The sequence below is a fragment of the Sturnira hondurensis genome, unplaced genomic scaffold (assembly GCF_014824575.4).
Source record: "Sturnira hondurensis isolate 20B ecotype Veracruz unplaced genomic scaffold, ASM1482457v3 Scaffold0003681, whole genome shotgun sequence".
Classification (NCBI taxonomy): Eukaryota; Metazoa; Chordata; class Mammalia; order Chiroptera; family Phyllostomidae; genus Sturnira; species Sturnira hondurensis.
The window spans coordinates 2,517,480-2,533,152 of record NW_028076312.1 but is presented as its reverse complement, the minus strand read 5'-3'; the positions used below and the strand labels follow the sequence as shown (position 1 = coordinate 2,533,152).

At 36.5% G+C, this 15,673-nt stretch overlaps 1 protein-coding gene across 3 annotated transcripts in view; it reads right to left on the bottom strand.

The window, feature by feature from the left end:
- ERBB4 (erb-b2 receptor tyrosine kinase 4) overlaps positions 1–15,673 on the bottom strand; it is a 999,063-nt gene that overhangs the window by 149,317 nt on the left and 834,073 nt on the right. For all 3 annotated transcript variants that reach the window (XM_037042022.1, XM_037042020.1, XM_037042023.1), the window contains exon 20: positions 14,748–14,933. In XM_037042022.1, the coding sequence (XP_036897917.1) occupies positions 14,748–14,933 (186 nt within the window). The remainder of the gene's footprint in view (positions 1–14,747; positions 14,934–15,673) is intronic.

Sequence of the window (15,673 nt, the reverse complement as noted above, 5' to 3'; positions counted from 1 at the left end):
TATATATTTTCATAAATTGAAAACCAGCACCCAGATAAAGAATAATTCTGATATCACAGAAGCTACTCTAACCTTTATTAGCAATATTTTATAGAATTATTTAAACTTGTAGAGAAATTAGCTAAGAATATTTAATTTAGTACTTACTGTAGTCTTGGTGAAAGCTTTGTTAATTCTACTTTATTATAGTAGAGTAACTTTGGCAACTTGATACATAGCAGAAAATATGAAAATGTAATCATTCATTTTTTAAAAAAATAAAATGATTTTAATATTAAAGTTCAACTCAGTCTGACATTTAATCTACAAGAGACTTCATAACAAAATTCTTGGCTTAGACCTATAACCACAGATTCTAATAGAGCAGCTCTATTACTAAACAGTATTCATGCTAATTCATGTGCTTGTCTGGGGTGATGATCATTGGAGTCCCTCCTTCTAGTCCTTGCCAGTGAAAGTGCACTAGGAGTGGGTGATGTAGCATCATAATTCTGCAATTAGCCTTGTCAAGGCCTGGAGCATGGGGAATACAGGATCCAGAAGCTTAAAATGTGGCTACCTGATAGATGACTGTCATTAAGCTTATCCCTTGCTCACTTTGCGATGGGGCACAGAGCTTTGGAAAAGGATTCTTAATGAAGGATAAAATCTTTGACCCATAGCCGCTCTGGTTCATGTGCTCATAACCACTCAGCTCCCCTTCTTTTCCACAATCACACATATATTTTGTTCATCTCTCACTCAGCCTGATGAAGAATAACAACTGCCAACAGCTTTTCAATCAATAAAATTTGTATGATTAAAAGTAAAATTCCATGCAAATATTCTTTAACCTGCTACCTCTAATCATGACAGCAATGGCTCTCCCCATCCTACACTCCTTTCCATAATGATTCGCTAAATTGGATGCTGTGTAATTTTGGCTGTAAAGAACTATTATAGATTTAAAATATAAATCTCTCTTACTAATTATATTCAAGATACATAGAACTACCAGATATAGGTGAATATATGTGCATGTGTATATGTAAAATTTCAAACTTTCTTAGAATAGAAAAGATGGCACCAAGCCTTAACTGCTTTCTCTCATTCACTTCCAGCCTGTCTTCAGGATTAACCTCATTTTCCTCCCTCCTGGCCCCATGCCCTCCTGGGTTCAACTGGGCTATCTATCTTCTTCAGCCAGTGACCTTCTAAACCACTTTTCCAGATAATTAGAAGGTACAGAAGTAGGAGTGTAGATGTTCCCACTAAGTATTTGCAAGAGGAGCTGATACTACATTTGGATTGCTACATCCCTCCTATGTCCCGTGACTACACACAGCCAAGGGCCTCTTTTATGTAGCCCCAAATCCGCCATTCCAGAATATTTTTGCACAAATCTAGAGAGGATATTCCTTGAAATAAGACTCTGTCAAATTAACTAATAATAAGACTCTGTCAAAATAAGACTCTGTCAAATTAACTAATGCTAAAATAAAACTTAGTGTTCAGAATAGCAGATGCCCATCATAATATTAGAAAAATGTGAGTATAAAAGTTCAGAAGCTGTATAAAATGTCAGTCTTACAAATATTGATCAAGGTAAGACCGGAGTACAATTAAAAACAAAACCCTGCAAGACAGGTGTGAGTATAAGGGATGGCACAAAGTCAAAACAGGTCTGTTGTTGACTATGGTGGTAGTTGGATGAATCCACACATATTATAAAATTGCATGGAACTGCACATGCACATAGACACACGAGCTTATGTTCCTGCTGAACAAAATTATCTTCAAATGTACAATTGATGATTTGCCCAATGAATTGTACATTTATACCATCAAATGTTCTATATATGCACCTATGAATTATAAACAAACCAAAAAAAAAAAACAAAAGCCAAAAATAACCCTAAATGTTTGAAAATTAATAGTTCCTCTGAAGCACATAGTAGATTTAACAAAAGCAAAGCAATGTTTCTTTTTGGAGTTAAACCTGTACCAGTGTCCAATTCCTAGCTGCAATACTGTATTGCAGTTATTCAAGATGTCATCATTGGGGAAATTGGGTGAAGGACAAGGAAACCTCTCTTTAAAAATTTTATACCTTCCTGTGGATCCACAATTATTTGGAAGACATACAAGTATTTCAAAACAAAAAGGTTTTATAAAGCGGTATCTGGTGAACAGGCTGGGCGGATGTAGGAGGAAGAAAATGTTCTGTTTTCAGTCCCACTATGGTTTTTCAGTTTCCGGTCAAATCTCTTGATCTCTTTACCCTTTGTTTCCACTATGTGTAGCAAAATGTAATTTCTATCTCTCTGGGTTACTATAAATATCTTAAATCTGTGGGGGAAAATGACATCGTATGCATATATCAGAAAGACCAGGAATACATACTTCCTGAGAGCACTATCGTAACACCGATGGACCTCTGGAGTTTCAGAAACAAAAGCCAGTGGAGCCATAAACTAGACATGCCAGTCTTGCTACTTTGATTCTGCCTTTGAGAAAATCACTGTGTCCCTAAAATCTCCAATACCAAGTTTCACTTAGTCACAACTAATAGATGCGATTGTGAGCACTCTATACACCTGAAGTACAATTTAATCCATTTGGATTAGAGAGCTTTCATTTTTCTGTCAAAAAGTACAGTAAAAGCATAAATTTACAGTAAAGAAATGAAGCTCTTTACTTTCTGAATGTGAATGATAGATGAATGAACACCTTTGCCCTTGGTAGAGTGGAGTTACTTCCAGGCTGAATCAGAGCTGCCGAGCAAGCCAGACAAACTCACAGGCAAAGCAAAGCAAAGGGGAGCCTTGCAATATTACGGGTTAGATAAGAAACAAACTAAATTACTTCTTTTCTAGGTGAGAGACCTTCGTATCTCATGCAAACCCTAAAAAATAATTAAGGCTTCAGTACAATTCTGGGACCTACGCGCTACAAACTGCCTCAGTAAATTTCATTTTCATCTGGTGCAATTGAGATTCTCTTTTATTCCTTACTACCCTGTATTTATTGTCCTCTTTCAAAGCAATGAGAATTTGGCACATAAATAAAAAGCGCGAGGTTGTTTCAGGGATGGGATAAATGGGATTCAGCCAGGTGCTTTATCACCAGTTTGGGAGGATGCAATGTTATTAGGCATTATGATATAAAGATGGAGAAGGAAATCTGTTGGTGGAAAAGTGATAGTGAAACACACACACACACACACACACACACACCCTTGGAAGGAAAACTAAAAGCACCAAAGTTCTAAAATCAGCTAGCTGATTCTCATTTAATACTCTATAAGAAAAAAGTTCATTATATCATGAAAAAATTATCACAGGAGGTATAGATGGATTCTTTCTATTAGTGCAGGAGTCATACCATCTAAATTACTAACAAAAGGCAGAAAAATTTTGTGGAGCAGGGGTAAGAGATGCTGGTGGTCTGTCAGGCAGGGACACTTGACTATGCAGGGTGCCAGGGTCATACATGAATTCGGAGCCTGACGTTGTCACTGAGAATCACTGTGGTCTTAGACAGATCCATCACTGGTTTAGCCTTCAGTTTCCTGATCTCCAGCAGGTAGTCATACGGCTGGGCTCTGTGAGAACCTAGGGAACTCTCGGCGTCCACGAAGTCCCCTCCACGCCTGCCAGCTGCCACAGGTCTGGCTCAATTTTATTTATTTAGATTTTCAAGTAAAATCTGTGTGTCTAAAAATCTAACAAAACAATTTCATATCTTAATTTTTTCAAATCTCAGAACTAGATAATCTGGGGCTCTTTGCTGTGCCAAAGTTTTAATAAGTTGTAATATTTATATTTTTATAGATTTACCACCTCCACAAAAAAACATTGCTGAAGTAGGTCCTGTCCACATAATTTTTCCATTCCTTTCATTTTCTTTTATGTGCACAGCAAAATATTGTATTACTAAAGTATCAGTGTGTGTTTTGTGCTTATATCATCAGAGTAAATAGGATATTCTGTGTGTTTGGGTCTCAGTTCTATCTTGAAAGGATTTTTAAGGGTTTTTGTGCTGCAGGACCTAAAATTGCAATTCTAAGGCACAAGCCTCTCTTAGGTTTTGTTTGAGAAATTGATTTATTTCTACCTAGCTGTCGAGGTAAGGTAATTGATTTATTTCTACCTAGCTGTCGAATGTAGAAGAAGCTGAATTCAACAACTTGAATAAAAAACGTTAAGTTCTCCAAGACTAAAGAGGAAAGGGGGGGTCACCAGTTCCACAGGGGCTGGCTGTGGGTGTGGGTGGCATGACCTACGCTCCTACTGTCCTTCTGTACCCACAGAGGTGTAGCCCCTCATGGAGTGGTGTGTGGATGAATGCCCACTGTGAGGTAGAGAACACCCTGAGGCAGAGTTTGTGGGAGCGTGCTCCGGCAAGTCTGAAGGAGGAGAAGGAGGGCTCTGTCCATCAGAGCCCGGTTACTCCTGTCATCCCAGTCAGCTCGGCCTAGACCAGCTGACAACCCTACGACGCCTGCCATGTGAATGAGCACAGCCAAGATGCCAGGGCCACTCAGTGGATCCAGATCCATGAGCAATAGACTCTTATATTAGATGGCAAATAAGAAGAGAGAGAGGGGTGTTCATTTGGAAGTGATGCGATTGCCCATACCTGGCAGAGAGATTGGAGAGCTCTGCTTCCATGGAGCTGAACACAAGTGCCTTTAGGTCTCTATGATAAAGGTCTGGGGACTGCAGATCCTGACCTCTGTTTGCTGAGCACCCTGTATTCCTCACCAGATTCTTCAACATCCCTACAAAAATCCTTGTGGGAACCTACCCATAAATGATGACAATGGAGTTTTTTATTTTTATAGATCAGCATCAAGCTGGAATAATTTAATTATTTTAAAAAGTAATGTGATATTTCTCTAATCTAGTGTATTAAGCCATATTTAGTTCTGTTTAACATGAAGAAATTATGGAAAAAGTTCTCTGGGCAGACTTGTGTTCCGTCCTGAAAAAGAAAAATCAAGTGAAGTGTTTATTTATGCAAACATATAGTGGACCCTCCTCTGAAATGAATGAACTGGACAGGGCTGCTCTGTGTGACTAAATTTTTTTTTAAAGTATCTACTGAGTAATCCTATGTGGAAGGTAGTACATTAAGATGTTGACATGTTTAATTGTTTTACTCATTATAACAACCCTATGATGTAAATATTATCCTGATGTTTAGATTCGGAAATTCACAGAGTTTAAGAAACTTGCCCCAAATTTCAAAGCTAACGGCTGATAGTATTGGAATTCAAAGCCAGATCATTCTAATTCAATCAATTTCTTTTTTCACCATTAAGAATATAGAGAAATCTATTTTCTTTCACCATTATAATCATAGTAGTTTTCATGAGTACAATGATAAATGATAACAAAGGAACAAAAATAGAAATACATACAAACAAAGGAATATAAGAGTTAGTACAGACTAATAAAAAATTTATATATTCTTGTTTCGTAGAAACTTTTGTGTAACTTTTCAGATTAGAATCACTTGCTCCTATTTATTCATTAACTTAAATGTGATAAACATGGGTTGCATAAGCACAATATTCTCATTTGGTAAAAGAGGAAATGGCTCTCAAAGCTCTCGTAACTGTGATTCAGGATTCAAACCAAGATTGTATTTCCCCGTGGTTCTTATTTTTTTCTGTTACCTCATGCTGTTCTTCTCGAGACTTCAGGTCTAAATTAAATTTGATGATAATAAATATTATATAGTATATTATCCTCTTACTTAATATTGTATTAATATCTATTAGGTACTGAAGCTTTGGTAGAAAACATGCATAGTCGATGTGTGGTCTATTTAACTGTCACAACAGAAGGGCAAATGGAGGCGACTGCCCATTTTATAGGTAAGGAAATTGATTTAGAGACATGAAGTAGTCTCTAAAATGGAATTTTCCAAAAATGGAAAAGAGGAACAATGGAAAGTGAAGGCTCTGTACATGTTACATGTTGAGATCTTAAGGAGAACTTTGCATCTGTGTGTAGAAGAATACATGTCTTAACAAAGGAATCTGCTCTTCTCTCAATCATTGAGAACTCTGTTTTTGTACTGAGAAAGGTTCTCTCCTCTTTACTCCTGTCGACACCTCCCACTCTGCCACCAATAGTAAATAAAAGTAACACCTGGCTTATTTCACTCAGCATAATGCTTTCCAGTTCCATCCATGTTGTTGCAAAAGGTAGGAGCTCCTTCTTTCTTTCTGCGGCATAAAATTCCATTGTATATATGTACCATAGTTTTTTGATCCATTCATTTACTGATGGGCACCTAGGTTGCTTCCAACTCTTGGCTATTGTAAATTGTGCTGCTATGAACATTGGGGTGCATAGGTTCTTTGGGATTGGTGTTTTAGGGTTCTTAGGATACAATCCCAGCAATGGAATTTACCATATGATCTCACCTCTAACGGGAAGCTAAACAACAAAGCAAACAAGCAAGCAAAATATAACCAAAGACACTGAAATAGAGAACAGGCTGACAGTGACCAGAGGGAAGAGGGGAGGGAATTTCAGGGGAAATAAGGGAGGGATTTAGAGGAACCTATATAAAGGATACATGGACAACAACTGAGAAGGGTGGAAATGGGAGGGAGGGGGGAGAATGGGGGGTGGGATGGGATGGGAGTAATAGACAGAAAACTGTACTTGAAAAATAATTAAATAAAAAAATTGGGAAAAAAAGATAGTAAATAAAAGTAGATTCACAGATATCTCCCAATGGCCACAAAAATTCAGGTTTCATAATAGAATTCTTATTAGCTCCAAAAGTAATTTGGGATCAAAGTAGAGAGTAAAATTAAAAAATAAAAAGTTGAGGAAATCTACTAAACGGGCCTAAAGTCATGCTAACCTTTAAACAATACTTTCTTTAGAAAACATAAATGCTGGAATTAATTTGTAAAATTATGACTGAGAAGCTTTTATTTATAGTCAAAGTCTAAATAATTCTAGTTAAACATACTAGGTTAGTTTTTATTCTTTAAATAGGAAATGATTTTTATTTCCATTTCCTTTTGGAAGAATTTTAAGATTGGGTCAATTCATGGCTTAATCAAGCAATGAATCATCTTGAAGTAGACCATGGGCCACTGACATGTGTTTTAGAATCATCTCTTTAACTAGTTTCAATGGTTAACCACAGAGGGAGAAAGCCATCAGGACCCTATGTCTGAATTAAACTGCAAATCAATTAGAACTCCAGAAATAAATATGACAATAAATTAGGCCAGCAAAGCCCCGAGGAAGGTTTCAGGATTTTGAAAAATAACATCGACAGCAGCTTATATTCAGTATTCAGGCCTTACAAATACAATAATAACAATAGCCAAAAAAAGCTTCAAATATTATTTTCCTTAGACAGGAGTCAGGAGCTTGCAGTTGTATAGTAATAAGAAGGCAATCCAATATTACTTTTTCTAGCTTGAGAATAAAAAGTTAGAATTTTCCTTTGTTCCTTTTCAGTAATGGACTGTTTTATTTAAAGAATTACAATTGACCTCAGCCCTTCTCCAGTTCCACTGGTGGTTTCACATGTTTGTAATATTACAAATTGTCTAATTTTCTAACACAAACCTTGGAGGTCATGATGATAGCACATGTAGGACAGCATTTTAGGAAGCTGTGTAGGAACTCACATGAGGATGGAAGACTCAAGTTCTTTCTTCCGAGAACCAGAAATATTAATATTAAATAGAAGATCATGTCCTCCTACCTTTGCATGGTCTAAGAACACAGGCTTAGTCTTTTATATCTGGACTTTAAAAGTTGAGTATTTTAAAATGACATCTGTAGGGTGTTGTAACTATAGATGTGTATCTTTCCTAACTGTTGTATTCTCAGATGCTGTCCAAAATAACGTCTAGTATACATTCTTACTCTGTGCTAAGCAGTATTTTTAGCACATAACAAGTATTATCTTATTCTCATAATTTGTCTAGAAAGTAGGTGCTATTACCATCCCCTTTAAAGTTTTTTTTCTTTTATTGATTCTAGAGAGAGGGAAAGGGAGGAAGAAAGAGAGGGAGAGAAATATTGATTGGTTGTCTTTATACACACCCTGATTGGGGACTGAACCCACAACCCAGGCATGCGCCCTGACCAGGAATCGAACCCACAACGTTTTGGTTTGCAGAACCATGCCCAACCTACTGAGCCACACCAGCCAAAGCACCATTTCCCTTTTTAGAGGACACAGAGAGTTTAACTAACTTGTTTAAGACCACACAGCTGATAAGTGGTGGGGGTGGGATTGGAACGTATTCAGTCCGGTTCTAGAATGGATATGCTTAACTCATACTAGTGATAAGCTACATTTTAAATTTGTAATTTATAGTGTCACTTATTATCAGAATTTATGTGACATAATAACTCACAGAACAGTTTTGAGCTTCCTTTAAAATAACATCTTTAAAAAACACAGGTTGAAAAAAACTGTCCTATGAATTAATATCTAGCATTTTTTCCTTCAAATAAAACATAGATGTTAATGATAAAGCACTAAAAAGTTCTCATGAACACAATAAAAAGTATTATTCGTGATAAAATATTTTCTTTTATGGGGTTAATGGTGAGTCACAGCTACAGATAAAATGTCACACTCCTCACAACCCTTCAAGTTCAGAAGTGCTTTTAAAGGGGTGCCTTCAAGTGGCAGTGGTGTTGTGTGTGTGTTTCCGTGTGTGTCTGTGTGTGTTTGGAGAGAATAGAGTGCAGACTACTTCAAAGCCCTAGCTCAGGCACCGGGGACCTGGTATGGAATCCAGGGATCACAACCCGTTGCTGCGTTCTTCAAGACTTCACTTCCCCCATTTTCCTCATCTATAAAGTGGGAGAATACTGGCATTATCATAACTAGAGTTTCATGAAATATTGAATAAAACAATGTACAAATAGCACCAAGCAGATGCCGTGAGTATAACATGGGCTATATCCACAGGGACTCAGTGAGTATAAATCAGTGTTATTGACCATGGAGCTACTTCACCGTAAACTCAAACACACTTTTCAAAATCTGCTAAATTGTCTTTTAAGAAATCATTTGCCCAAGTTGTTAGTAACAAATGTAAAAGGAAGAACTGTCTATTATCTTCCAGGCTTCATAAAACCCTTGGAAGGCACTGGTATTATATGACTGTTAAATAATCACATGTTTTGCTCTGCTTACCAAGTTAAAGCAAGTTCCCTGCTGGAAACTGGTCTGCAACCCAGGCATGTGCCCTGACTGGGAATCGAACCATGGTTGTTTGGTTCGCAGGCTTGCACTCAATACACTGAGCTACACCAGCCACGGCTAAGTTAAGGCAAGTTTCAAATGAAGCATACAAAGAGAAAATATGGATGCCGATAAGAAGCAAACAAAAAAGAATTTTGCATTTAAATTTCTGTTTTCTATTGTATAACATATTGTAAAATAATAAAACTATGGAAAATAAAAAATACTTGAACTATGGATGAAAATATTTTAAAATAATTTTCCCTCATTTATAAAACATAGATTAGCGAATCTCCTGTTCATTTGTGAGTGTGACTTTAATCAAGTTACTTAAATTCTTTTTTTCTGTGAAATGAACATAATAATATTTAATGTCATAGGTGTATGATGAGACTAATTTTTTGTTGTTGAAAACTTGCTCCATACAAAATATTTTTTGGTTTAGATTTATTTAATTATTGTTCAAGTACAGTTTTCTGACTAATTAATTAATGAATAAAATAGACTGTTGTGCTGACATGGGGTAAGAACTTCGTGTTAGCTATAATTATGATTTCTTCTGCACACTGTTAAACTTTCCACAGGTGTATTACAACACAAATATAAACTATTATTTTACAGTACCGTCTCCCCTCCTCACAGCTGTGTCCACAACACGAAAGGACACAGCTAAAATGAGCATAGGCCTGGGTATAATTAGGCGAATATTTCTCTTGCTTTTTTCATGAGTCTCTCTTGATGAGAATTGAAAGCAAAGAAAAATAAGCCTCTAAGTTCTTGAAATATCTATTTTTAAAAGACTTGTCTTTATTCAGACTACGCTACTCATATTTTACAGACATTTCTAAGACAGCTCTCTGGTTTCACCCTATAGCTGATAAGGAGATGGTTTTTAAACACTCTGTGTCCTAGGACCCATCAGGGACCTTCCACAGACTAGTTGTTTGATCTTTGTGAATCATTATGAAGAAATGAGTTTGTTTTCTATTGCTCTAAATAATTACCACAATTCTAGTGGCTTGAAACAACACAGACTTATTTTCTTACAGCCCTGATGTCCAAAGCCAGCTTCACTGGACTAAAAGGAATGTGCTGGCAGGCCCAGGCTCCTTCTGGAGTTTCTAGGGGTGAATTGGCTTCCTTGCCTCTCTCAGCTTCTAGAAGTAGAGTGAGCCCTTCAGCTCGTGGCCAGTCCTCCATCTTCAAACTTGTCATCCCAACTCTGTTTGCAGCGTTATGTCGTCTCTCTTTTACTTGATCCTTCTGCCCACCACTCATAAATTTTCCTGGATTAGACTGGGACCACCTGTATAATGCAGGATAGCCCCTCCGCCCATTTAAAATCCTTATTTTAATCACATCTCCACAGTCCTTTTTAACACATCAAGAAACATTGGTAGGTTCTGGGGATAGTACATAACATCTTTGGGGACAGGGGTTTATTTTTCAGCCCACCATAGGTAGATACTATTCTACTCATTTTGCAGATGAAAAAAATAGAATTATCAACTCTATTTGAGGAACACAATTCAGAGACTGCATAACTTACTCAAACCCACAAAACCAAAAAGTGGGCCTCAACATGATGTCGGTCCTTCTCACCCTGATGCTGTTTCCACGACACAATTCTGTCTCCAAAGTAAGAAAAAAGATCAAGGAAAGATTCCCTCCTCAATGGTAGATTTTTAAGTTTTCTTTACTAGAAAAAATATTTATTAAATATTTTTATTGNACAGACTTATTTTCTTACAGCCCTGATGTCCAAAGCCAGCTTCACTGGACTAAAAGGAATGTGCTGGCAGGCCCAGGCTCCTTCTGGAGTTTCTAGGGGTGAATTGGCTTCCTTGCCTCTCTCAGCTTCTAGAAGTAGAGTGAGCCCTTCAGCTCGTGGCCAGTCCTCCATCTTCAAACTTGTCATCCCAACTCTGTTTGCAGCTTTATGTCGTCTCTCTTTTACTTGATCCTTCTGCCCACCACTCATAAATTTTCCTGGATTAGACTGGGACCACCTGTATAATGCAGGATAGCCCCTCCGCCCATTTAAAATCCTTATTTTAATCACATCTCCACAGTCCTTTTTAACACATCAAGAAACATTGGTAGGTTCTGGGGATAGTACATAACATCTTTGGGGACAGGGGTTTATTTTTCAGTCCACCATAGGTAGATACTATTCTACTCATTTTGCAGATGAAAAAAATAGAATTATCAACTCTATTTGAGGAACACAATAAAGAGACTGCATAACTTACTCAAACCCACAAAACCAAAAAGTGGGCCTCAACATGATATCGGTCCTTCTCACCCTGATGCTGTTTCCACGACACAATTCTGTCTCCAAAGTAAGAAAAAAGATCAAGGAAAGATTCCCTCCTCAATGGTAGATTTTTAAGGTTTTTTTACTAGAAAAAATATGTATTAAATATTTTTATTGAATAGCTACTATATATATAAGATCCAATTTTATGTGCTGAGAATGAATATGAATCAGACGTAGTTAATCCCTATTCATCCCCTATATCCCCGTATATTTCAATGCCTATAACTCCTAAATCTCTATCTACTGTCCTGACCAAATTCAACTCTCTAACTGACAGCTCCAGTTTTATGTTATATTAACTTCACTTTTGATTTTTTTCCAGCAAATAAGATCCACCCCTCAGCCTTCTCCAGCTCAGGAAGCAGCACTCCCATGCACCCCTGAAGTCTCCCCCGTCATTATTTTTCTTCAAAAGCTGAAGCACAGTGTTTAATCCTATATTTAATTATTGCATTTGTTGGATGTCTGTTCATGCTCTTGGGGTGCACAGAGGGAAACAGGCCCACGCTGATGCTGTGCACCCGAACACTCCTTAGTAAGCATAGTACCTGGCACGTGATAGGTGTCCACGAATATGCATTAAACAACTAATGACTAAATAAACTTGCCATCCACCCAGAGAGGTAGGTAAACACATAGCACAATATTTAAGTAATAAAAATATGTTCAAGATATCAACAATCAAAACTAATACAGAAGAGGAAGAATTATTTCTATTTAAAGAGAGAAGTTGACTACAGAAGGCTACATAAGAAGAGGAAGCCTGATCAGTGTGGATGGCTGAAAAAGTAAACTATGAGAAAAAATTTCTGAGCAGAAGAGATGGCATTTGCAAAGGCAAAAAAAAGTTTAAAACAGTGTGATTATTCAGGGAACTCAAAGCCGTTTCTATTATTAGAGTGTACAGTCTTGCATGAATGATATATTAATGCCATGTATCCCTCAGGATAAAACCTAAATTATAGAAAACACTGCAGGAAATATAGAGAAGAGCTAAAAAAAATTGAATCTCAGTTTTGTTTTCATTTATAGGGCTAGGATGATTTGAGAATTCTTATTGCATATTTAGCTCACCTTATAAATTATAGACATTCTTAGATGAGTAAATCACTTTTTGAAGAGTTATATGTGAAACTTCATTACTGTAAAGAATCCTCCCAGTTGTAGGTTTATCATGCAATATTCACAAAGTTATAATACAGGGTCCATGAGAAACTATATTGAAATTGATGGTGTATAAACTGGGATTTTCCTTCAAATAGTTTTATTGGTTTTCATTTTATGAGTTATCTCAAATTTCTGCTTTGAGACATGTGTTCTTCTTTATCCTTAGATTATAAAAAGAAATAGTCTAGGCCTACTAAGGTAAAACTTTGCCATTTACACCAGACAAAGGCAAAGATGACCATAACTATAGAATGTTATAGTTATAGAACTATAGAATGTTATAGAACATTGGGTCATATTTTGACATATGTAAGAGTTTAAGTGGTGAATTAAAACTTATCTCAGCCCTATATATCTAGAAGAAGACTATTTCAAGAAGTATCTGTGGTATAGATAATCCTAAGTGGTTTCTTGCACATGAAGAATAGACACCGGGAATCAAGCACTGATAGACAGCAGGACATAAATGCTTTACCTGGCTCCCAGAGCAGTTCAACTCTTGAGCCAAGATTTAAATTTGGAGAAGTCACATAAAAAATCCAGTTCTGGCCCCTATCTAAAAAATTGAAAAATCAGAAAACTGGTGGGGAAAACCACAGTTTCCCATGGGGGAATAGTCGTTCTTAAGTTCACCACAGAGCCACCTCCCACACCCGCCCAGGTACTGGGATCTAGGCCACTTTCCTAATGAGTGTTACATGTCTGAGACCTTGTGCCAGACCGATAAAATCCCCAACCATTAAAGACCAGTTGAACATTATCAAAATGTCTAGAAAAGTATTTAGAATATGACCATTTGTGATACTGAGAATTTAATGTACGTGTTATTATCATAAAATCACCTAAATATGGAACAATGAAGACATTTAATCTCTTTTTCTTTGGACTTTGTTCACTAAACTGCACCAAAACTAACAAAAAGCCAAGCAAATCCAGTATATATCTCCAACCCAGGCACACCAGGTGACCTGGAATAAGCTGATCTCTGTCTGGACCTGGGACTGTGAACGAACTACTGCTGGACTAAGGGCTTGCTTGGATTTGTTTAGATTTTCGGGTAAGAAGTCACTGACAAAACAATTTCATGCCTTTATTTTTATTGTAAATCTTGGAACTAGATAGTCTTCTAGGTCTTTTTAATGTGCCAAAATTTTAACAAGTTCTGTTATTCATGTTTTAAAGAGTCACCACTCCTTAAAGAAACTTTGGTCCCTTCCATGTAATTTTTCTAGTGCTTTTCTTTGCTTTTACATACACAGCAAAAACATTTTATTAGGATGTCAATGTGTGTTCTGTGTTTGCCTCTTCAGAACAAGTAGTAAAATCTGCATGTGTCTGCATGAGCCCTCTATCAAGGCAGTGTTTTTTAGGATTTCTATTCTGTAGGACCTAAAATTACATTTTGAAGCAGAATCCTCATTGAGGTTTTGTTTGAGAAATTGATTTATTTCCATTTAGCAGCAGAGGTGACGGTGGAAGGTGATTTCCTCTTCCTCTGGTTCACAGCCCATGCTCAATCCACTGAGCTGTACTAGCCAGGCTCTCTTCCTTTTCCTTATCAAGTATAAGTATACGACTTTCCCCCCGGTCAGTAAGCTATTTGTTTTGTCATCTGGTCAACAGATATCACGTATTTGATCTCTGCTTTGAAACTAAATACCTCCCTACAATATATCTTGTTATATATTTTGTAATATATTTTTGTTGTATATCTTGTAANCCTCTGGTTCACAGCCCATGCTCAATCCACTGAGCTGTACTAGCCAGGCTCTCTTCCTTTTCCTTATCAAGTATAAGTATACGACTTTCCCCCCGGTCAGTAAGCTATTTGTTTTGTCATCTGGTCAACAGATATCACGTATTTGATCTCTGCTTTGAAAGTAAATACCTCCCTACAATATACTTGTTAATAGCAAGTATAATACATTTAAATAGATTGAAAAATTGGACATGTTTTCAATATCCAAACAGTTCTAGATCAGCAACTATAAAGCTAGAAAAGTGGCTTCCACAGGACGTGATGGGCACTTACCTTAGCTATCTGGACGCACCAGTTAAGCAGCAGCTGTGATCCAATGTTGTCCTTGTGTTCATGGACGTAATCCAACAGGCAGCCATGGGGCATGAGCTGCGTGACCAGCTGAATGGTTGGGCTCAGACACACACCCAATAGCCGGACTAAGTGTGGATGGTCCATACTTGCCATGATTAGAGCTTCCTATAAGGAAAAAAAAAAAAATATATATATATATATATACACACACACATATACACACAAAAACACCATTATTAAATTTCAAAGTTATTTACAAATATAGTTACTTGCACTCCACTAATGGTGCTGATAAGGGTTTTGAAATGTACTCTCACTCAAAGAAATCAATCTAAAATGAAAAGACATTATGTTGCTATTATATTCTTAGTGATTTGGTTCAAGTAAAATTAAGTGAAAAACCAGCACTACATGTTTATCAAAGTAGAAAATGTTTTAAAATAAGTGTATTTAAAATTTATAGTAGTATTTTTTCTTTTGTAATAAAGACTATATTAAGCATTATTTATTGCCAGATAAGTTAAAATTGAAACCTGACTTATACTGTGGATTTTTTACATTTGGTCTTTGGTTCTCAAGTACAATCATATACAAATGCAGTTATTTGTGCAATAAGTTATTGGTACAATAAGGTGAGACAAACTTAAGTCATCTATTATTCATGTGGATTCTAAAATTTATACAGGTAAAATTTACAAATTATAGCTATCAAAACTTAAATAATTATAAACAATATACTCATTGTATATTTACATAGAGGAATAATTTAATAAACATTTAGCTCCTAACTTTGCCTTTATTCAAATTTATTTTATTTAAAAACTTATTGGTGACATCTTATTCAGAGAATTATAAAATTTAAGAGTTATGTGGACCATACAAATTTGTCTATTTTAAATTTATAA